A 25,331-nucleotide genomic window follows, 5' to 3' on the forward strand; every position below is an offset into this window, starting at 1 on the left:
AAGATATAGCTGTAGGATCGACACTGCTCATCGTAAATGTTAAGAATTGTCCTACAGTGACTCACCTGATGTGGTTATTGTGGATATATTCATGATGAGCAGGAACACCACAAAATCAATTAAACCAGTCAATATCTGGTTGAGAATTCTCCCTGCAGAGGAATGGGCCATTGCTGGGCTGGTCTTTGTCTTCAATTCTGTTCCTAATGCTAATTTCATCTCAACTATACCACTCCTTCGTATCTTTTAGTAGTTTCACTCCTGGGAATCTCGTCACAGGACATAATTTAAAGGAAAGGAAAAGCTACAAACATGAAGTTATCATAGCAGCATTACCTGTAACAACAAAATATTGGAAGGATTTAATATCCAATTATGTGGGAATAGCTAAGCTACGGTAGATCAATTTGATAGAATATTATGCAGCAATAAAACAATGATTATAATGATTATATAGCAAAATGGAAAATACCATAATATTAAACACAAAAGAAGAATAAAAATGTGCTGGCTACAGTTTGTTGAAAATATAGTTTCTTACGAACAAGGGCTGGAAAAGTGAGAATAGTGGGCTATGCATGAATCTTTAAAAATGATTATTTTACATTTTCTTATCACAAATAAAAATCAAATAAGAAATAATTTTTAAAAACCTGTTGCTCAACATTAATTAAACTGCTGTGTGTGTGTCTGTTTGTGTGTAGTTTAATGATTTATTGCATGGATTTAAAACCAAGAGTTCCTGGAGTCGACACTCAAAATTTTCATTGCTTGCTGGATAATTTTCACTAAGCCTTTTAACCTCTGTAGCTTGAATTCATTCATCTATAGGAAGGGCAATTTTTATAGTAGGAGTTCAATGTTTCTTGAGTGAATAAATAAATAGACAATGGGAAAAGGTCTCATCCCTGTAGTAAAGGCTTTGTCTCCAATGGACTCAAGAAGCTGTTTTGTCCTATTGTAAAGATGAGGGAGGTCAACTGGGCTGTTCTTCATGCTGGTGTTTGTGGTTGTGTCTTTTCCACAGTGGAAAAGTGTATGTGACATGTACATTTAAAAGCACACCTAAAATTGGATAAAACAATGAGTGCATAAGTAGTTCCTGAGGGACAATGAAGGGCAGAATGTGACTCCGTTTCCCAAGTCTCCATTCTGCCCACACAATCAATCACCTATCAGGTCTCTTTGATCCAGGGCTCAAAGGAAGGAGACTTGATGTTATTCCCTAACCCAGAAGGGAGAGAATGTGGGTTCCAGAGAGTGCTGAATTTTCAGTACTACACCCCCAGATGTAGTTGTTCAAGAAAATGGCCAGAAAAAAATCAATCTCTTGTCTTTAAAGTGATAAAAGTTTCAATGATAATCATTCATTTCTGTATTAGTCTGTTTTCATACTGCCAAAAAGAACTGCCTGAGACTGGGTAATTTATAAAGGAAAGAGTTTTAATTGGCTCACAGTTCAGCATGGCTGGGGAGGACTCAGGAAACTTACAATAATGGCAGAAGGCAAAGGCGAAGCAAGGCACCTTCTTCAAAAGGTGGCAGGAAGGAGAAGTGCTGAGTGAAGGGGGAAGAGCCCCTTATAAAACCATCAAATGTTATCAGAACTCACTCACTATCATGAGAACAGCACTGGGGAAACTGCCCCCATGAATCAATTACCTCCACCTGGTCTTTCCCTTGACACACGGAGATTATGGGGGTTATGAGGATTATAATTCAAGATAAGATTTGGGTGGGGACACAAAGCTTAACCATATCAATTTCCTTCTCAACTTAAAATCATCTGATCACATTATGTCATAGTTCATACTTGCCTTTTTATCACCAATATCAGGTGCATACCCTAGCACAGCGCTGGGCACACAGTAGGTAAATAAATAGCAGATGAATCCTGCATGAGCCGCAAGGAGACCTGGGCAACCATTCAACAGTCTGTGTGCCCTGCCCTACTTGAGGGCCTACTCTCAGGCTCATTAATTATGATTTTTTTCTTAAAGAAATGATTCTATTTTTGAATAGGTAAATATATGCACACGGTACCAAATGTTTAAAAGAACAGTACAGAGCAGAAAAGTAAGCCTCCTTCCCATTTTTTTTCCACTAAGTCGCCTGGATCCCTTTCCAGTGATAGCTCTGCAGAGACAAGCACATATGTACACAAAGATTTTTTTAGCAACTGTAAAGCATTCCATAGTGTGAATGTACAATAATTTATTTAACCAGTCTCCAACTGATGCAAATGAAAATGTCGATTGTTTCTCATTTTTGTCCTTACAAACAATGCTACAAATGTACACCTGCAATTCTGCACACATGTACCTCTGCAGTTTAAGTGTCTAGACACAGAACGGCTAAAAGGATGAACGGGAGAATGCATATGGGGGCTAACTAGACATCTATTGTCCCATTTGGGGTCAGGAAATATTTATAAATTGACTGATGGAAATTTTTAAATTTATGCCGCCTTCCTATCCAAAAGCTTAATGTGTCTTTCCATGTATTCAATTCTTGTCTCATGTCCTTCATCTTAAAATTTCCTTCATCTAAGGCTTATGCATTTCTTATATAAATATATTCTTAGCCATTTTCTCTTGCTTTTTGTTGCTATTGAAAATGGGGTCTTTTCTTACACTTGATCTTCCAATTATTGTCTGCATATATGAAGCCTGTTGATTTTGGTTGTGTTGATTTTGATTGTGTTAAATGTGTAAAAGTTTTTCTGCTGATTCTCTTAGGTTTTCAAGCTTACAATAACATCATCTGTGAATATTAAAGCTTTATTTTTTCTTTTCCAAATTGTAACCCTTCTATATTTTTCTTGCCTAACTAAATTAGCCAGTATCTCCAGTAAAATATTTTCAGTGGTATTATGGGTATCTTTGTCTTGTTCTCAACTCTTAGTGGTAATGTTATTTTCAATTTCCTTAATCTAGGAGTCTGGGAATAGAATATTTCATGATTTTCTGATTTGCTGATATCTGAAAGTAAACACGTGCAATTCTAAAGCATGGCTCTATTATAAATGTTTTGTGTGATGTAAGTAACTGTACAATTAATCATCCTGTAACAGAAAGATGAGATGAATAAACCTGATACATTTTTCTATCATCCATACTTCAAAGGACAAAAAATCATCAAGGTGCACCATGGCTTGGATATCAGCTTTTATTTTGTATAACAAAAAGTAACCTTAATGAAGCAATAAATTATATGACAAAATTCAAAGATTAGATAAGGTGAGGATATTAAAAGTAAAAGTATTGAATTACATATACAAGAAGGCATTGACCAATAAATGCATGGTTGCTTTTCTCCACAACACAGAATTCATAATACTGGAACACTTCTGAAAAACACCAATTGGATGAGGATCTTCAAGAAAGTCAGCCCAGTGTCAGGCTGTGAGTGGTTGTTCCTGGGATGACTGGGGAATGGTTAGGTTAGGATGATGGTGGGGTGAATAGATTTGTTGAAGCCTGTCTGAGCCTAGACTTCACAGTGAGGCTCCCCTGGCAGTGTGGGAAGCCTTGTTTGCCCCAGGCTCAGTTTCTTTGACTCCCCAGCCAAGATTTCCACAGTGGCCATGAGTTCTTAACCAGGTGAACAAATAAGTTCCATGGCTCAAAATCTCAAAAGGACATTAAAGGAACTTTGGGAAGAGCACTAGTTAAGAGCATGCTGCCTGTCTCTGACTGTTAGGTTCACTATTACTTCACATTTTACCCGCTCTGTGCCTTAGAAAAAGGGAATTAGTCCCCTTAAGGCTCAGTTGCATCATCTACAAACACCTTCCTTATAAGGTTGATATGGGGATTATAGGATATGACTGTAAAGGGCTTAGCATGGTAAGGGCTTAGCATGGTACCAACCCTTACATGTTTCCGGGGTGGGGAAACAAGCCTTACTGCAGGGAAAGACAAGTTTCCAATATTATATACTAACTTGGAGAAGGATCAATTCAGTTTTGAAATTTCAGAAAGTTGGCCAGGTGCAGTGGCTCACGCTTATAATCGCAGCACTTTCGGAGGCCGAGGTGGGGGTGGATCGCCTGAGGTCAGGAGTTTGAGACCCTCCTGGCCAACATGGTGAAACCCTGTCTCTACTAAAAATACAAAAATCAGCAGGGCCTGGTGGCGAATGCCTGTAATCCCAGCTACTTGGGAGGCTGAGGCAGTAGAATAGCTTGTACACGGGAGGTGGAGGCTGCAGTGAGCCGAGATTGTGGGGCCACTGCACTCCAACTTGGGTGACAGAGCGAGACTCCATCTCAAAAAAAAAATGAAATTTCAGAAAGTTGGATGGAACTGGGACTATTACTGATAGACAGCATGTCCTAACTCAGGCCAGTGAAAGAAAAATGGGTGACCATTTGAAAGCCAGCATTCCAGCAAGGCAGACAGTATAATATCACACTTATATTCTCACACCACATCCCAGTCAAATCAGATTCTAACTCATCATTTCCAGTATGTGCTTTTGCTTGTGGTCTTGGCTATCTCCAACATAAATTTCCATTGTTGTTGTTTTGATGCTTTTAAATCTAAGTCCTAACCTCTCTTGGATATTTTTATGTTCCCCTGACAAAAACTGCTGTATAGTATGATTGAGGATACACAGTCCTGTGTCTCCCAGGGTCAAAGTGGCTTAAGACAGTGGGGTTGTCCTGAGAAGTTTGTGTAGCCAGAAGAAGCACTCTGGCCCTTAGAAGACTTTCTGAATGACACTCTAAGACCAAGCAAAGACAACAGATGAGTTAAAACATTACTCACCTGCCTAAATACTTCAAAATTTGCAGCAGTGAAATGAACACACTATCTACTAGAGGTACCAAAGAACCCTTATTTGGGGTTCAAACAATTCAAGGCAGTTATTAACTTGCAGAATTTTCAAATACATCATGACCTCACAGAATTATTTCATGATGGTGTCTGAGTAATACAAAACACTTGGGCTAGTGACGGTTAAGATGTCTTGTGTCTGGGAGGCTTTTTGAAAAGACATATGTCGAAGTAGGAATTTGTTATTGGCAATGTGGCCAATCCTGACTCTTCCCAAGTTTTGCTTCACTGGAATTAATTCAAGGATTCCAAGTGCCATGTGACCAGTTCATAATTTTCTTTAGACACAATTATAAATAATTCAGGAATTTGGTTCATCATTGAAAATGAAGTCCAGGAACAAGCTAATTATACTTATTATTAAAATATGTAGAGTGTATTTTGCTCGAGATAAAGCCATAGGGAACACAATCAGCACATTCACATATTGTGCTTTTGCTTTGTTTCCCGGATCCCAGCCAACTGCTGGCTTAAGCACGGCCATCTCCTTGACTGAGGACAGAAGTGCTGCACAGCATGGAAGGCTGAGCAAAGCACCAGATGCCTTCTGGAAACGCCAGTGTGACTTCAGGAAATGACAAAAATGGTCTCATATCCGTGGATCCTAGTGAAGGCAGGAACTTCACTATCCCTAAACACATAAATGAGAACAGAAGCACAAACAGAACAACCACTGGATTAAATTTACCAATCTGTGGCAGGTGGTTATTAAGCTCAACACTCTGCAAAAGTGTGAGCATGGTTTCTAAAGTGATGTAAATCAGAGTTTGGACTGGGACTTTCTCAGAGAATGCAGTGCTGTACAATACTAGATCTATGGGATATGAATAGGAGTTACATGAAAAAAATTCATGATCCATTAAACTTGGAAAGTTTGAGGTTAGATAAAATCAAGTGAGTTTCCTTACTATAAGTTCTTTCTCAGACTAATATGCTAATGTGCATTGTGGTTCTCCAAGCAGATATTATGGTATGGTGTATTTACCAAAGGTACTTGACCGGAGAGGGTACTCCTTTGTTTAGAGAGCTTCTCTTGGGGCCACCTTCCTCAGTGCACTTTGGGAAGTGCTGCCTAATTGAAATCAGCCTGTTTTGCAGCTGTCTCAATAGGAGTCCCAGCTGGGCCAAAGAAGCAGCCCAGCAGGAGCCTGAAATGCCCTTGCATTACTGAGTACTGCACTGATTTACTGAGTACTACATTGCCTATATAAGTACTCAGTACTTATAGTACTGAGTACTAGCTGCCCTGTGTTACTGAGTACTGTGCTGTCCTTCTGAGTACTACACTGTGTTACTGAGCACTCCACTGCCTTACTGAGCGCTGCATTGCCTTATTGAGCACTGCACAGTTACTGAGCATTGCATTGCTTTACTGAGTACCGTACTGCCTTACTGAGTACTGTACTGTATTACTGAGTACTGCACTGTGTTACTGAGTATTGCACTGCCTTACTGAGTACTGCACTGTCTTACTGAGTACTGTACTGTATTACTGAGTACTGCACTGTGTTACAGAGTACTGCACTGAGTACTGCACTGTGTTACTGAGTACCACACTGAGTATTGCACTGCCTGAGTACTGTGCTGCATTCCTGAGTACTGCACTGCCTAACTGAGTACTGTATTGTATTACTGAGTACTTCACTGCCTTACTGAATACTGTCCTGTATTACTGAGTACTTCACTGTGTTACTGAGTACTACACTGTTACTGAGTACTGCACTACCTTACTGAGCACTGCACTGTCTTACTGAGTACTGCACTTCCTGAGTACTGCACTGCCTGAGTACTGTATTGTGTTACTGAGTACCGCACTGCCTTACTGAGTACTGCACTGCTTTCCTAAATGCTGCACTGCCTGGCATTGAGTGAAACAGGTTCCATGGGAAAATGGAACAGGCTCAAACATTTTATACAGGTCCCCTGATCCATCCACAGCCTCACTGTGGGTAAATTTCAGAATGTCCTGATGAAACAGAGACTCTCAGGGATCCTTTCTTCAGATGCAATCATTGCCACAAAAGGAAAATTGAAAGGTGGCATATCACTGAGAGGCTGTTGTCTTACCAAAATATCTTTTGGAAATTGCATATTAATTTTTCTAAGATAATATTAGATCACAGGAGAAGTAAGGTGAAAAGCTGTTAACTCCAGACTCTGAGGTTAATTAGCTCTCTTAGATTGTGCACCTGTAGGAACGTGTAACAGGTATGATGACAGAGTCTTATGCTTGGTTTCCTTTTTATAGAATCTTGAATCAGGAAATATTTTAGTTGCAGCAGAAGGCAAATGGCACAGGAAAAAGAGACATTTTTCCGGAATTCACCCCAACTTCTCTCTAATGGGGGCTGAGATGAAACTATTCTCAAATCCTGTGCAAGACATTCCCAAGAATGACATAGAAAAGAAATTTTTGAGTGACATTTAGAAGGAAATGCAGCAAATCAGTCTCTCTCTCCATATTCCAATTTGCAGACTCCTCAGTTTCAGACTCATGAGAATGAACACGAACCACCTTTCCACTGAAAGACCTCAAGGCTCTGTATCTCCGTAATTGATTCAGGCACCTTAGTTATGCAGGGGGAGGGGAGGGCAGCCCCCCGGGTCCAAACATGGTGGCCCACCTCCCTCCCCCATCCTGTCACTCCTCAGGTTTGTGCTTCGTGGACACCAGCTGTCATGCAGTAAGCTGCAGCTTCTCTTTCCCCCGCCTCCTTTGCTGGCTGGAGCTGCAGGATCATGGCCTGCAGAGTTTCCTTCACCATCTGGAGCTCCCTCCTGAGAGACTGTGGGCACGTTGTTAAGGAGCACACTCGAAGGTGATCGTGGCCCTCTGCGGCCTCTGAGGGATCGAAGAGCATGTGAGCCTGCTGGAAGCAGATGGGTACTGACACCTAATTGCAGTTTAAAGTTCTTTCCAATTGTATGAATTAAATATTAATATAAACTTTACACTTTTTCTTTTAAGAATGACCGCAATTTCTACAATGCCTGAGGTATTGACTCTCTCAAGTCAGGTCTTAAAAAGGAAATGGAAGAGTCAGCTCTTAGCCGAGACAGATGGCCAACTCAGATGGTCAATGATATGCGGTTGGCGTGACCATAACTCCGACTAAGCCCCAGGTTGGGGTAGGGCAACTGTCAGATGCAAATACTCTTGCAGTGGAAAAGGTAGAATGCTTGAAATCAAAATCTCCTTGAGAAATACAGGATTTGGGGTTGCCATAAGTAGGGAGAGGCATACTGGAGCAGACTCAGTTATTAACATGGTCTCTGTTCACCATTAACCAGCCTTGTCACCCTGTGCAAACCAGTTAAAGCCTCAGTTTTCTCTTGAAATGATGACTTTGAAACCCCTCCAGGCTCTAACCTGCTGTTATCTATTAGTATATTCCCAGGGACGAGGAAGGGCACTCAAGACTAGATAGAGTCCATCAAAGGGCAAAGAGAGCTTGCTTTTTCTGGGTTGGTTGGTTGGTTCTTTTCTTTTCTTAAGCTGTTGGGCTGTTAGTTTTCTAACCTATAAAGTTATTTCTCACATGGAGAAAACAATCATAGAGAACTTAGCAAACAGTAATAGATAAGGCTGTAGTTCTTTTAAGAAACGGGTTCTCGTCTGGGTGTTCAAGCAGGGGAATGTTTAACCGACAGTGGTTTTTCTGTCCATACATCCAGTTCATCCTTTCCCTTTTTACTTGTAGTCAGAACAACTCTAACGCAAATGCAGGGTGAGTTGGGTTTAACAAGCAAACTGATCCACTTTCATCCAACAGGGACCAAGGGAGAAAGTAGAAATATGTTGACACCACCTAAATATGCTGAAGTCATCACATGAAGCCAGACCACTCCAACAGTACTAGATCAGACATGGAGGGAATGGGGAGCTTTGGGAAAGGGAGTCTGACTGTTTACAGACCACCTACACTACAATGTGGTTTTCCCAAAGTGCAATGTCAATGCAACAAAAAGAGAAAAAGACACCCTTACGAACCACTGTGGAAAGCTTTTCCTTTCTTTTTTCTTTCTTTTTTTTTTTGAGACAGAGTTTTGCACTTGTAGCCCAGGCTGGAGTGCAATGGTGCGATCTCGGCTCACTGCAACCTCCGTCTCCGGGATTGAAGTGATTCTCAATCACTTCAATCCTACCTCAGCCTCCCAAGTAGCTGGGATTATAGGTGTGGGCCACCATGCTAATTTTTGTATTTTTAGTAGAAATGGGGTTTCACCATGTTGGCCACATTGGTCTCGAACCCCTGACCTCAGGCAGTCTGCCTGCCTCGGCCTCCCAAAGTGCTGGGATTACAGGCATGAGCCACCATGCCCAACCTCCTTTCTTTTTTGAACAAGAAACTCCAGAGGATCCTGGGAATGATGCAAATGAACCTCTTCTAAGCAAACGTGCTGAACCACCCTGAAAAGTTCTGGCAGTTTTTCACCCTCTTGAAGCTTCCCCAGACTCTATCATTTGCGTAATTTACATGCATTTACTGCTAGGGTTCTCTCCTTGCATTTGAACTTGAGGAAAATGGGAGTTGGGTAGCAGGGGGACCAGGGGAGGAAAGAATCCAATATTTACCTTTCTTTCTTTTTTTTTTTTTTTTTTTTTAAGAGGCTTTGGTTGCTTCCATTTCTTGCATAGTTCTGCTAATCTTTAGTGAAAACATATACCACTTTATACAAGCAAAAGCATAAGTGGTCCCAGACTGAATACCAAACTGGAATTTAATCACAAAGTCATGCTACATCTATGAAGAGCAGCCATGGAGCTTAAGGAGTTTATGAATCCTGACAAACTCCTGAGATTTAATTACCTTTGACATGCAGCCTGGGACTACATGCCACTATTTGTAATGTGCTAAATGATGACAAAGATTTTTAGAGAGAGAACTTGAACCAAAATGTGATGTTTCTTTAAAAACTCATAAAACTTCTGGCACTGGCAGAACCCACTGAAAAGGTTAAAAATAAGGAGTGAGAAGTTACAAAAGCAAAGGACGAAGTTAGTCCATAACTAAATTAACACATCAGCCGCTCATACAACAATCACTAACACAGAGAGGTGTCAGAAAACCAGCATTTGAGGAGATAACTCCCTAGCTATGGTAAGCTCGGCAAATCAATCAATGCTTAATTATTCTACTTGTAAATTACTGAATCTCGTACCTTCCTCATAGGGTTAGGGTTCAAAGAAATATTTTTTCCTTGTGAGAGTATAGTGTCTTTTGTGAGTCATCATGAGATTTAAGGTTTATTTCTTAATAAAACAGATGTAACAAATACCTTAGGCTCTGTCAAAGCAGGGTTAGACATCAGAAATCCTAGAAACCTCATTTAATGAGCCTGTGGGGGTAATAATCGTTAAAATAATAATTAAAATCACATTTTATTTGCAAAGTACTTCTCTCTAATCAACCCACCTGTATGATCCCTTACAAAATGTGAGTTACAAAGCATTTTGGATGTCCTGAAATGGAAAAGTCCCCAGAAAAAAAAATGCAGAATGGGGTGCGGGAAAGCACATTGTAGAATAATTTATATGGAATGATCCTAATTTTGCAAACAAGACTATTGAGATAAGCCATTTATAGGTCTAGAAAAAGGCTTCAGGAGGACAAAGTAGTGACCTCTAGGTAGAGGCACTGGGAGGGAAACAGCTTTTTTATTTTCCATACTTCTGTGATATTCACAATGGAAATGCATTGCTTTCATATTTAAATCAATATGTTCATAAAATAAACCACTGGAAACATTTCCCTGTTAAGCAGTTGGGAGAAATGAAAGTGCAGAGAGAGATCTTCTTTCTTTCTTTCATTCATTCAAACATTCAAATGTTTCCTGAGTTTCTACTGTGTGTTAACAAATGTTATGGACACAGCAGCATAGGAGTGAATCAAAGTCACGGCCATCATAGATGACATAAATACCTATGAGTGCAGCAGAAAGTAAACAGGCGCCATGTTGATAGTATGTCCAGCTGTGCTGTGTTCACAGTGAGATGGGAGGAGCCGTGGGAGGACTTGGAGCAGAGGGGTGACATCATCAGTTTGGCTGCTGTGCTGAGAATGGATTAAAGAGGCTAAGGGTGGAAGCATAAAGTGACCAGTTAGGAGACCACTGCAATAGTTCAGGCAAGAAACAATCATGGCTTGAACAGGGCAGTGGCAGCAGAGGTAGGAGAGGTGGCTAGATTCTGGATGTGTTTTGCAGATACAACCAAGAGCATATGGTGACAGACTGGACGTGGGATATGGAAAATGGAAAAGGCATTAAGAAGGACTCCCTGATTTTTTATCTGAGCAAATAATTAGAAAAACACATCTGTATTTTATTGAGAAGGAGAGGACTAGGAATGAGCGTTTGGTGTTTTTGGTAGAGGCGGGAAGGAATTGGATTTTAGACAGGGTAAGTTAGACAAGCTTATTAGCCAAGAGAAGATGCTGAGTAGAAAACAGATATAAGTCTGGCATTCATATTGAACTATAAATTAAAAAAAAGTGTTTTACAACATTTTCTCACTGACTTACAGAAAAATAAACTATCTCATTTGATACATCTAAGCAAGATCTTAAGGCTAAGTAGTAGCTATAATCAGATTTTCTGATCACTAATCCAATAAGCTCATAGTTGAAGCCCATTGAAACACTTGACCTTGACCTTAATTGTTGTCAAAGAGCTGAAAAACAATTGGAATTTTAGGCAAATTGAAATTTTAGGCAAATTCCAAAACTATTGAAAATTTAGGCAAATTCCAAAACTACAATAGAGGTGCCAACTGCACCTAACTACAAGAATAGGCCTCAAAAAAGCAGAATAATTCTTATGAGGCCTGTGCCTTAGGGACCTGAGTAGCTAAGTATCTGCCCCCTGTAACAGATATGCCACCAAGTACCTGTGGTATCTAAGAAAATTAGCAGATTCATTTTAACAACGTCACAGGGATGAACATCCTAACATCTTTAAAACACCTTTGGAACCCAAGGCCATTCTCTACCTCCTTGGAATAGACTATCCACGTGGTAGGTAAGCATGTAACTTGTTAAAATGTCTGTGTTTGCAATTAGCAAAGGAGTAAGACAGCAGGACAGGTGTATTCAGGAATAGATGATAAGGCAATATTGTCATTTGGGGCACCATTTGCAAAAGATCCTGGAATTCTTTAGATGGAGTCTTCTGTTTTTATAAGAAAACAATTGAGTGTTTTACTGTCAATGAAGTGTCCAAGTAAGCATTTCAATGGCTTAGTCAAATTTAGGTCTTCGGTTCATCTGACCTAGTTTGATTCAAAAAGAAACAATAGAACAAGTTGAGCATCCCAAATCCCCAAATCCAAAATTTGAAATGCTCCAGAATCCAAAACCTTCTGAGCACTGACGTGATGTTCAAAGGAAATGCTCATTGGAACATTTCAGATTTTGGATTTTTGGATTTGGTATGCTCCACTGGTAAGTATAGTGCAAATATTCCACAATCTGAAAAAAGCAGAACTTCAAAACACTTCTAGTCCCAAGCATTTCGGATAAGGGACCCTCTTATCCTTAAAGTGCTGCTCCTTTGCTACATTATTTCTTCCTACCACCATTCCTTCCTGGGTAGCCACTACAGCCCATAGTGCTGGAGAATTTAGTATTGGAGATTCTCATGGAAAAGCCATGAGGATCAGTCTTTTAAGAGCAAAGAGGAAAACCTTGACTATACCCAAGACTTGATTCAAAGGATTTGATGCTTGTACACGGAAACTGTATTGCCTACCTTGTGCCAAGCCCACCTCGTGCTCAGCCAGCAGCAAGACAGTCCTGTGTCTATGCCCTTGCCCTCCCCCACCCACTGTGGGGCTCCAACTCTTCCTCGTCCCACTCCAAAGCCAAGTGAGAGCCTAAGGAAAGAACTGTGACTACTATGTCTGCACCAGCCCATCACACACAAAGCTTTAGATACTGCCATCTTAGGCTCTGGGTTTTCTTTCTTTTCTTTCTTTTCCTTTCTTTCTTTCCTTCTTTCCTTCCTCTTTTCTCCCTTCCCTTCTCCCTTCCCTTCTCCTTTCCCTTTTCCCTTCCCTTCCTTTCCCTTCTCCTTTCCCTTGTCTCTTCTCCCTTCCCTTCTTCCCTTCTCTTCCCTTCCCTTCTCCTTTCCCTCTCCCTTCCCTTCCCTTTTCTTTCCTCTTTTCCTTTTCCTTTCCTTTTCTCTCCTTCTCTCTCTCCCTCCTTCCTTCCTTGCTTTCTCTTTTCTTTCTTTCTTTTTTTCTTTCTTTCTCTTTCTTTCTCCTTCCTTCCTTCCTTTCTTCCTTCCTTCCTCTCTCTCTTTCTCTCTCTCTCCTTTCTCCCTTCCTGTTCTCTCTCTCTCTCTCCTCTCTCCTCTCTCCCTCCTTCCTTCCTTCCCTCCCTCCTTCTTTGGCAGTGTCTTACTTTGTTGCCCAGGCTGGAGCATAGTAATGTGCAATCTCAGCTCACTGCAACCTCCACCTCCTGGGTTCAAGCAATTCTCATGCCTCTGGAGTAGCTGGGACTACAGGTGTGCACCATCACGCCCAGTTAATTTTTGTATTTTTAATAGAGAAAGGGTTTTGCCATGTTGCCTAGGCTGATCTCAAACTCCTGGTCTCAAACAATCCACCCACCTCAGCCTCCCAAAGTGCTGGGATTAAGGTGTAAGCCACCGCACCTGGCCAGGCTCTTGATTTTCTTATCTATAAACTATGTGAGTGGAGCTCCATGATCCTCATGATCCCTCTTCCAGCCCCTCAGCTCTAGAAGTGGAAAACATCTCCAAGGAGGCAGGACAATCTCCCAAAACTGTAATTACCTTTGTCTGTTCAAGCTAAAATTTGGAAAGTTGAACAAAACAAGGGTCCTACGGAGCTGTGGTGTTTGTGCACAAACCTGGATGTATTTAGAGCATGCCCTTAAGCACCACCAAAACTAATCAATTGGGCACCATGCACTTCAAATAAGCAGAGAAATAGAATTCCATAAGGGCTTCCCAGACATGGATGTAAATACAACCGCAAATAGAATCAGAGTGTCTCTACCTCGTCTATGACTGAAGGCCAGGCAGAACTGCCCTGAGGGCTTTGAAATATGCCAAAAATGTACATATCACAGGTGTACTTCTTTTCCTTTGAAAGTGTGTTGTAGAAATTGAAGGAGGAAGAAAATGAGAAAATTCCTGCTTAAAAATCCACCTTAATTTGGAAGGTTTTTGGTTACAACATTTTGAGCGTGGAGGAGACATTGCACACAGTCAAAATGTTTTTCAAAACATACTGCTAATTAGGACCCCAGATGACTGTGAAAATGCACTAGAGACTCACAGTAATGCTCCTGGAAGTCCCAACTTGACTGGCCGTGAAATCACACCTCCTGTCCCCTTCTCAGGCACTAGGCGTGAGCCACCTCTCCACCACCAGCTCTCCCAATTAATGGTGCAGACTGTTTTCAGACACTCGCTGCCACAGTAGCTGATGCTTGTGTTGTTCTTTGGTCATGCTACATGTAATTGGTGAGCCTGTCAGGATGATGAAGAGGCAAAGGCTCTTTCCTCTCCCTCCTTGGATTTGTCAATCAGTGCCTTCTTGATAAAAGTAGGAGACAGCCATGAGGCTGCCCATAACTCGGATATTAAATCAGGAGGCCACAAGGACCTATTTGGAAACTCAGTCCCACTGCCCACCCCTAACCTCTGTTGATGCCACACTAATAGCCCTTATGCACACACATGGTTTATGCAAAAACTGAGTGTTTTCCACACAAAGAATAAACATCCATGGTAGCATCTGTGGCTTGAATCTTTCAGATGTGGACGTCCAATGTGGGCTTACACTAATCACATTCCAATGTGGACTTAGATTAATTGGGTACCCTCTACCTCACATGCACAGTAGGTTCTGGCAGCGTGCTTAATGGAATCAAACAAAACACTGCACTCACTGTGCAATCCTTCTGTATTGTTGATAACAAGCTGTTTCTTTCAGCCACACTCAGCATTATATCTTTGATCAAACATGGAAATACAAACCAGTCAGAGTTTGGCTGGAGGATTCTGGCAGCCTCTCTGAATCTCTAGATAAGCTCTAATTTGAAACAACGGCTTTGGTTTGTGTAGGGGAGCCTCCATAGAGCCTTGTAAACACGTCTTTCTATCTTAGGGCATAATGTTCCACTCAAATTTAAGTGCCGCTTTGTATGAATTCAAAGACACCTTCTGTGTATTTATTCTCAATCAGTGACAGAACAAAAGGCTGGGATTCAAAGAAAAGTCTGGGTTGAAATCCATATTGTGGTGTAGATTTTATTGGAGGGAGGGAGAGAGCTGACTTCAGTACCTAAACCAGTGCTTCTCCACTTTTCACAACAGAGATCAGTGAAATTCTCAAAAAACGTAACCTCAGTAAAATACTTTTATTATAGCTTAAAAATTTAAAGTAATTGTGTGTTCCATGGAACAGACCTGTCCATTTACTTATAGGCAATGGCTGCTTTCTGATGGGCCAAATAGGACTATGGGGCTTGTGGCTGGAAAGTTCTGCTAGTCATCAGAAATGACCTTGTGTCAGCCAAGTCGTTCCCAAGCCTTGTTTTTTTCAACTGTCAAGTAGGGATAATAATCCCTATCTATTTATAGAAGTTTTATTAGAATTAAATGACTTTTCATCTAAGCCACTGTGGAGTTACTGATTGATTCCTTCAAGCATTTATTACAAAATAGTTGAATCAATCTAACTTGAAACTTTTTGTGTATAAATGGGATGTTCTTGGAGCTTGTGACTAACATACTAAGAACTGTGAGACAAATGGACTTGGATAACACTTTTCTACCTAAAATCATGCACTTATCCATGGCTGAATTAAATGTACATTGTGAATATAGCCTTATTTAACCCCCATAAAAACCTTAGAGGTGTATGTTATCCTGACGTTACTGATGGGAACCCTAATGCTTAAAGAGGCATTATCACTTGTCCATGATCCCACTGCTACTAAATCTGGCTTGGATCAGCTGTGGAAAAACTAAAATGATCTTGTTTAAACACTACTCAACCCCTTTCTTCTCAGGGGTCTTTACTAGAGCTGCCTCCCCAGCTCTAGTAAAAATAAGATCCAATTCCCCAGAATCAAACTAACCTTTTAGAAAATTTCACAACGAGACCAGCACAGAACCCTGACTGCAGCCCTCAGAACTGCTACCTGAAGACAGAGGTACAACCCACTTAGGAACTCCCCATCTGCTGAGCTGGGGAACAGGAACTGCTTCATATCCATTGACTCTGCAGTGGGTTGCTCCTCTGTGCCCCGTCATCTGCCCATTTGCTGGAAGCCATACCCCCTTACATGTGCTCAAAGATTTGTGGCCCCATGAACATGGAATAAATAAAAACGCCATCCTTATTCTATGTTTCTATGCTTCTTTGGGAAACTTTCTGATAATAGCTTAAATACAAGATTTTTAAGAGGCAGGAAATTATGAAGAACAGAATATCTGCTTTTCAAAATCTACCTAAAGCAATGTGAAAATCATTGCAGATTAAGTTGAAGAAATTTTCTGCCCAGATTAATAAACAAGGTCGAAAATGTAAAGTTATAACAAGGAAGGAAGCGTAGCATTGGATCATCATTAAATCACAGATCTGAGTATTTGTGACTAAGATTAATCCTTGGTCATTCAAAGCTACTTACACACACACACACACACACACACACACACACGGCCCATAAAGTATGGTAAAAACTGGAATTCTAAAAAGTAAGACAGCAATGACAAGCAAAGACCAAAATAGCTAAATTTCCCACAAACGCATCTAATAAAAGACATTCTACTGAATAGAAAGATGAATGAATAGGGAAGTGTTTTTAGCTAGAGAAGTGTCAACTTGTGATTAAATAACTGAAAGGATATAGGGCTACATATCCCTTCACCCATTGTGTACCCACCCGTTTGCTCTCAGCGGAACTAACCAGTGACAAACTGCGTCCACAGATCAACACAGAATGGAGTGCTTCATATGGATGCACACCTAAGCCAGTATGTTCTCAGGCCATTTTGCTCACTAGCAGCTAGTTTTGATGAAGGTGTCTGTAGTTGTGACACCAAGGATATTAAGTCTGGTGCAAGAAATTCTATCACCGGAAACCAGAAAGGACTAAATTGAGTTCAACCATGTGTACATGGTTAGAAGTTGAAAGGAAATAATCTAAAGTCCTGTTTGCTTTGTTACTCTACTGCCCATTACTAGGTAGAGTTGCTAGATAAAGAAATTCAGAGGTGGATTTAGGATGCTTGGTATTGAAAAAGCTCATAGGAAAACGAGCCAGTCAACTGTTTTCCTTCACCAGGGCCACACAGAGCCGGCTTTACACCCACTGGAAACTGCGTTTGGCTTTGGCTTCCTTGTGTGCATGTCTGAACTTAATTGTTAGTGGTTGGGTTTAGCAATTAAAAATACTGAATTGCAGCCGGATGCAGTGCCTCAAGCCTGTAATCCCAGCACTTTGGGAGGCCAATGCGGGCGGATCACTTGAGGTCAGGAGTTCTAGACCAGCCTGGCAAACATGGCAAAACCCTGTCTCTACTAAAAATACAAAAAAGTTAGCTGGGTGTGCTGGCGGGTGCCTGTAATCCCAGCTACTCAGGAGGCTGAGGCAGGAGAATTGCTTGAATCCAGGAGGTGGAGGTTGCAGTGAGCCGAGATCACACCATTGCACTCCAGCCTGGGCATCAAAAGCAAGACTCTGTCTCAAAAAAAAAAGAAAAGAAAAGAAAAAAAATAACTGAATTGCTTACTGAAAACTAGAGCGAAAACGTTTCATACCTGATAATCTCAGAGATCTGAGGAGCTCTGCACTATAAATAACAGCAGCATCTACTTGTTGCCATCTTCTGAGGCATGAAAAAACTACCTTTTAAAGACTTTCTTTTATAAAATAACTTCGCCTTGCTTAATCTGCAAGATGAAAAGGATATGAATGAGATCTTCATCGTGACTGTGGATTGCTGTGTGAAGTTGATCTTCCAAGTATAATAGCTTCTTGCCTATGTCTTTACACTTTTCTCCAAGTTCTGCAGAAAGGATGTAAGATTCCTGGCGAGAGGGGGGAAAACAAGATCACTTGTTAGAGCTGTGAACACAGACAGTACACAAAGGGAAGCTTCATGGAAAGAGCTCTCCCAGTTTCTGCACCTCAGTCAGAATTGTGCTAGGGCCTGTGTCTCCCCTGGAGATCAAACTTGAGAAGTTGTGAACTGATTTCAAGTTATGACCAAAGAATGAGCTTTGTCTACACAGTTCCACAGGCTACCTCCCTTGTCTGGTCATTTCAAAGTGCTGCTTCCAGTATGTCAAGTCCCGAAGTGGATTTATCAAACAGAAACCCTGAATCTTCCCGCTGTATCAATGGGCAAATTCAAAATTTAATAGGTATTCTAAAAAAAGTGGAGAGAGGGGTCACAGGAGCAACTGGGCTAACCTGTAAGCACAAAGGGAATCTTCCTTTAAGGACACAGGAATTGACTAGGGCACTGAACATGGTTGTTTACACACTGACCACAGTCCCTGAATGCTAGAATTTAAGTGCCATGAGGTGTATATTGCATATATAGCCGCTGCTACCACCACCATACACGGGAGCTTAAGCCCCATAAGAGCAGGATGATGATGTCTTTTTGCTGCTGGCTCTAGAGCCCCTGGCATAGTATCTGGCACATGACAGGTGCGTAGTATTGATTGATTTGATGAATGAACAGTTGAGTCTTAGAGCTCTTCCTTCTCTCACTTTTTCCCTTCAAACTTATTTCTATGAGCCAGAAAAGGGCCTTCTTTATGTCACTTTCCTGCACGAAACCACCACAGAGCAGAGTCTAAACTCTGCCTTCATATGACCTGCCACAAAGCCCATGGTTCAGCTGTATCCCCTCTACTCTCCTAAAGGCAAGCTAAGCTTTGCCAACCGGACTAACCCCATTGCCCTCTCTCATGCTGTTCTTTTTGCCCATGCATTCTTCCCCATTCTTCTCTGAAACCCAACCTTTCCTTCTTTCCTTCAAAGGCCCCAAATAATAATTTCACCTTGTAGTGCAACCATTCTGATAAGTTCTGTGTTCACTCAAGTGAGGTAAGGGCCATGGGTTAGTCATTCATCCCAGGGCCCCAAGTTGAATCCTGGGCATGTAGAAGGCCACAGACTTGTAAAGGAAAACAATAAACAAGGTTAAGAAAATGAGAACAGAAGATAGAGATTCTTAGAATAAAGCAGGGGGAAAAGCAAGAAATGAGCTCAGAATTAAAACTTAAATGTAAAGGTAATATTTCCTTAACTAAGAGTGAAAAGTTTAGAAGATACACTGAAAAATTTTTGCAGGCCAGATGCAGTGGCTCGCAGCTGTAATCCCAGCACTTTGGGAGGCTGAGGCGGGTGGATCACAAGGTCAGGAGTTCGAGACCAGTCTGGCCAACATGGTGAAACCCCGTCTCTATGAAAAAATACAAAAATTAGCTGGGCGTGGTGGTGGGCGCCTGTAATCCCAGCTACTCAGGAGGCTGAGGCAGAAGAATCACTTGAACCCAGGAGGCGGAGGTTGCGGTGATCTGAGATTGCACCACTGCACTCCAGCCTGGGCAACAGAGCAAGATTCTGTCTCGAAAAAAATAATGCTTAAGGGAAGCTATTAAGATATATATTCAGCTTAAACTACAAGTTTACTACAAAAGCTACAATGAATACCCAACAATAACAACAAAATGCCCAGGTGTGTGGTAATAGTCACTGTTAAAAATTCTGGAGATTATGCATTATATAATATTATAATCAGAGTCCACAAATAACAATTAAATCCAGGTATATAGTTTGACTTTTGCTATATTAGCTTTAAAATTTACATGCCAATGGCCAACTACCTTAGAATAAAATAGTGCTAATGGGAACTGCAAATAACTATTGTAAATATTGGAGAAGTCTAGTATACTGAAGAATGAGCTACAAGCTACAGAATGAGCTCTACACATTTACTGCAAGTAAGTGTATATAGAAAAGAAATCTAGTGGCAATAACATACAATTGTGGGGACATATGGACACAAAGGAACTTTAATGTGAAGCACCCTTGAAGGTTTACTCAAAATTGACCATAACAGTGGCGAGAAGACAGCAAATACATAAAAATCACAGATAAATATAAATATATATACACACACATATACACACACATATATATACATATATATGTGTGTATACATATTTTTTTTTATTGATCCTAAAATAATCAGTCAAAGATGTGAATTGAGGGTAGGAGATTACACGGAAGTGTAGACACTGGATAATGACCAATGCCGTCATCACACATGAAATAAACGAGACACTAAGAAAAAGAACATCTGGGAAAAAATGATTGACGGTCATGAAACCACAAATCATACAGGAAGGAGAAAAATATAGTGTTAACAGGAAAATATATATGACTGAAAACACATTTAAAGAGAGAAAAAGCATAGACTCAGAACAGAAAACCAAGGAATTTAAAACACCCTTAAACGAAATTAAATGACTCAATCTTCATCTTACGGCTACAACAAATATGAAATCAAAGCTAAATTAAACAAATTTAAAATACAGTTTTACATTTCTCCCCCAAACATATAATTCCTGCCTGTTTTCCTTTTTAAATGATGTGCAAATTGACAGTAATGGCATAAATTTTGGAAAGCAATTTCAGACCACATAAATTTAAATTGTTCATATCTTAGGACCCAATAATTTCCCTTCCCGGAATCTATCAAAAAGAAATAATTTTTTCATTTAAATTGAAATAACTTTTATTAAGCCCTTTTAATAAGCATGGAAGAATGCCTATCACATATATATCAAATAGAAATAAAAGATTTTTCATGCAAAGATGATGGCATTAAAAGTATAGGAAAGAGGAAATAATTGTCCAATAATAAAGGGAATAGTTAAAATAAGTTCTGGTACATTAGATTTGTATTTAGCCATTAAAGTCATCTTTAATAAAAGAGGGTTTAATGATGAAATAACTCAAATAGGCAAAGCATTAAAATATTTATAATTATTATTTTGTGGGGTAGTATTATGGGAAATTTTTATTTTCTTCTTTATACTTTCCTGAACCTTTAACATCTCTAAAATTTGGGAAAAAAGTTATCAAAAACCCTAATTCAAACCATAATGAAAAAGGAAGAAATTTACCTGAAATTTTTTTTAGTTTTTTTAAGAGATTAAAAAACAAACAACGTAGCATAAGGGAACAAATTCAGAGAGCTCAAGTCACCATGTTTGCTAAGAGAAGATCCAACTGGCATTCTTTTGTGGGGCTGTTTTTCCAAGGCACAAGTTACAGGATCTCTCTCAGGCTCGTGCAGGGACCTCTACTTGTTGGTCTGACAGCTTCTGATTCTGAACTGAGAGGATACTGAATGTGAACCAGGTGGATATGACTTAAGAGATGTATTACTTTACTATAATGCTCTCACTTGGAATCTTGAGAATAGAATTAGTTTATACCTAAACTGAGAATTGACAGCTGATGAGAGGGTAGATTAATATATTTCTATCAATCTGATGGAAAATTCTGTTCTGTCCAAAGAAATCTGTCTGTCCAGAGAGAGCAGGGTGGGATCAGAACCATGGGTATCGGCTGGGTGCTGTGGCTGACGCCTGTAATCCCAGCACTTTGGGAGGCCAAGGCAGGTGGATCACGAGGTCAAGAGATTGAGACCATCCTGGCCAACATGGTGAAACCCTGCTAATAATACAAAAATTAGCTGGGTGTGGTGGCACAGGCCTGTAGTCCCCGCTACTCAAGAGGCTGAGGCAGGAGAATTGCTTGAACCCAGGAGGCGGAGGTTGCAGTGAGCCAAGATCGCACCACTGCACTCTGGCCTGGCAACAGAGGAGACTGCATCTCAAAAAAAAAAGAATCATGGGTGTCAGCTGTGCAAAGTTGCCCAGGTCCTGCCTATTAGCCCACAAATCAGGGACTAGGCAAAACTTCCTTGGCCATTTCCATGCCATGCCCAGGTATGGCAGAGTGTAGATGTGGTCATAGCAACACAGTTTTCTGGAATACTGCCTCTCCACCATCAAGAAACAGAGTTTATTACTTCTCCTATTAAACCTGGATGGCCCTTGAAATTCCTTCAATGTATAGAACATAGTGAAAGTGCCACTGCCTGACTTGCAAAGTCAGGTCATAAAAGGTGACATGTCTTTTCAGATCACCCACCCTGGAACCCAGCCTCCATGTTGTGAGGAAGCCCAAGCTACATAGACGGGCTGTTTATAGACGTCTGGATGACAGCCTCAGCTAAAGCCCTAGTCAACAGCCAGACTTGGGAAGGACTGAACCTTCAGGTGGTCCCAGCCCCTGTCTTCAAGTCATTCAGCTAACACCCAGACATTGTGGAGCAGAGACACCCTCCTCACTGTGCCCCACCCCAACTTCTGATCTACAGATCCACAAATATCATAAATAGTTCTTTTAAATCACTAAGTTTGTGGTGATTTTGATGCAGCCATAGTAGCTAAAAGAGGGGGCTTACATGGGTTGTCCCTACACAGAACCTCGCATGAGTGGATAAAACTATTGCGAAATGCTAACAGGTAGTGCATCTTCACTGGTACCTAGTTAGGGAGTTGACTGACTAGGCTTTTGAAGCTCACTAAAGTGCTAATGCCCAGACTTGTCTCAGGGAGGGGAGCTCCTACCCATGCAGGGCACTATGGCCATGAGGCTGGGAAGTGCAACAAAGACATTACAACGAGTGGCCACCGCCAGTGGTCAGTAATCCCAGATCCCTGGCTGCTGGTTCAATGTGTAAGTTATTGAACAGTACAGGCACATATTCTGAGGGGTGTGTGTGTGTGTGTGTGTGTGTGTGTATACACCAAGTACAGTCAAAATTTCCTAGAAAATTCCTCAGGAAGACATACCACAGTGAGTCCAATATATCTGACTGCAATACGACCCACAGGGCCTCACTGTCTTCCAGCTTCGGGAGAAGTGGCTCTTTCTTCAAGGGACACTTAGCAGAGCAAGGTGCTCACATCATGAGAGGCAGAAAGGTAAGAAATATACAGATTCCTGTCTCCCGGGCCCTCACACTGGCCTTGGGGCACACCCACTGCCTAGACTGAAGGACAACATTGCTGTCTATTTAAATGATCATGTCCTCCTGGTATGTGATGTTTATATGTTACGGTCACACAGGATGGCATAGTCTCTGCAGGAAGCATCAAGCGTATTTCACTACTTCTAGTTTTTCCCTTGCTTGGAAAGCACCTTGCTGGAGTACGTTCTCTCAAACCAGTGGGCTTTAGGCCTTATTCTGCAGAGATCCCCTGGTAGGAGGAAAAGGGTTTTTACTGTCAACCCTACCCCAATTTCTAATTTTATCTGTTTTATTTGCTAAACCTTCATAGAAAGCTACATAATTAAATAAATAAATAAAGGGAGCCGTTGAAGAGAGTTTGTTTGCTTCTTTTAAAATAAAAGAAACTTTTTTTTCAAAGAAGGGTCTCAGTGAAAGCTTTGGAAGCACTGACATTTCTGTTTAAGCCAAAATAGTGAGTTGCAAGCCAGGTGTATTAATCAGGAGGCTCTGCCTTGGGTTATAACTGCAAGAGAAATGGAGCTTCCTTATCTTAACACTATCTTGTTTCCCAGGACAGCAAATGCATTTACAAAGATCTGCCTCCTTCAGGACTACTAAGAATGTCAGAAACCTTCCCTGAGAATCTTAATACCTAGAAGCAGAGAGTGCTGCTGGATTTGGTAGGGGTCTTAGGAATCATCCTCAAAGTTCAATTCCTTCTTTTACATACAAGAAATGAGGCTTGAAGAGTCATTTTATTTTATTTATTTATTTATTTTTTGGGACAGTTTCGCTCTTGTTGCCCAGGCTGGAGTGCAATGGCATGATCTCGGCTCACTACCACCTCCGCCTCCTGGGTTCAAGTGATTCTCCTGCCTCAGCCTCCCAAGTAGCTGGGATTACAGGCATGCGCCACCATGCCAGGCTAATTTTTGTATTTTTAGTAGAGGCGGGGTTTCTCCATGTTGGTCAGGCTGGTCTTGAACTCCCAACCTCAGGTGATCTGCCCGCCTTGGCCTCCCAAAGTGCTGGGATTACAGGCGTGAGCCACCGCACCTGGCCAAAGAGTCATGTAACTTGGGCAAAGTGGTGATGGAAAGAAATCAGAGAAGCAAACAGCGGGCGCCTGTAGACATGGTGTTCTCTTCCCTTCTACCCTCAGAACTCTGCAAAGTCTCAATTCCTGGAGGGTTCAGTCTTATTAAAGGGATATGCTCCCTCCAGGACTCAGAGGCATACTTAGTGGAGGTGACAATGATGACAACCATGACAATCTGGGATGCAATGATGGGCACAGGACCCCCCATCCACAAGTCCATAAAATATCAGGCTGGAAGCAGAGAAAAGCAAGCGGGCACATGGGAAAGGCGGCTAGAATGTCTCCTTTCCAAATAAGAACATGAGTATCCAGTCCCATCTCTCCCATCACCTCAGTGGATTCCAAATGAACATATTCTGAACCATGTCCACAATTTCACATACTGAGTGTCTCTCTGTGTGCAATTTGTAACTTTTGCTCCCATTTGTACTTTAAATTAAATGTGACAAAAAAGAGAAAGCCTGCAAGACTGATACTTGATATTTAAAAATACCACCCACTACAAAGCCACTGGGATTCCTAGCAGAAATGGAGTTTTGTAGGATTTGCAATTCTGAATGGATCATTTAAAGTACAGGTTGCTCGGCATTTCAAAGTGCCTTTGAAGACTCTCCAGTAATTTGTCTTGTCAGGCGGTCCTTTCAGCAATTCAAATTATTATTTTTTTCCTTTCTGAACATCCATCCCATCATTTAACCCTAGGCATAATTGTTTTCCCTGTGGGTCAGAATGAAAAGCAGTTACAACAGGTAAATGGACTGATTGCTACACCTAACACCCCCTCTCTTCAAAACTCTGCAGATTCCACTTCTTCCAGGAACGCTTCAATCCCGAATCTCCAACCCTGCCTACCTCTGGGTAAGAGGAGTTCCTCCCTGTGTGTGCAACCGCCTGTCTCCCTCACCAGATGATGAGGTCCTGGCCCTGCCTCCGTCGTCCTACCTTGCTCATAAAAGGTGCTCAGTAATGCTTGTTGAAGTAATGAATGGAGACTCCTGTATCTTATGAGAACTTGGAAGAAGCTATGCTGTTTTTCAGACTACACTTCCAAGAGATCATTTCACCCAAGTGTAAAGAGCCAGGAAGGAAAACCAACAAGAAGAACCTTTCTGGATGCTGAACACATGCCTTTGCCTCAGTGTAGCCAAGAACAGCCTTATCTGGGATAATTTTCTTGCCACGGGGACAGCCATGGGGTCCTGGGGCCCTCCGCAATACTGCTGTACACACATGGCTTTTACTGGCCTCCAATAAAGCCCTACCATCTTCCCTGCTGTCCCTCCACACGGGTATGATTC

General features: G+C 41.3%; 1 protein-coding gene across 1 annotated transcript in view; it reads right to left on the minus strand.

Moving 5' to 3' along the window:
• Window positions 1–3,162: 3,162 nt before the first annotated feature.
• DISC1 (DISC1 scaffold protein) overlaps window positions 3,163–25,331 on the minus strand; it is a 418,421-nt gene continuing 396,252 nt past the window's right edge. The window contains exons 12-13 of the mRNA XM_054446009.2: window positions 17,796–17,913; window positions 3,163–7,629 (exon numbers count right to left, since the gene is read on the minus strand). Coding sequence (XP_054301984.1) covers window positions 7,490–7,629; window positions 17,796–17,913 — 258 coding nt within the window. The 3' untranslated portion in view covers window positions 3,163–7,489. The remainder of the gene's footprint in view (window positions 7,630–17,795; window positions 17,914–25,331) is intronic.

This window comes from Pongo pygmaeus, chromosome 1 (genome assembly GCF_028885625.2).
Source record: "Pongo pygmaeus isolate AG05252 chromosome 1, NHGRI_mPonPyg2-v2.0_pri, whole genome shotgun sequence".
Classification (NCBI taxonomy): Eukaryota; Metazoa; Chordata; class Mammalia; order Primates; family Hominidae; genus Pongo; species Pongo pygmaeus.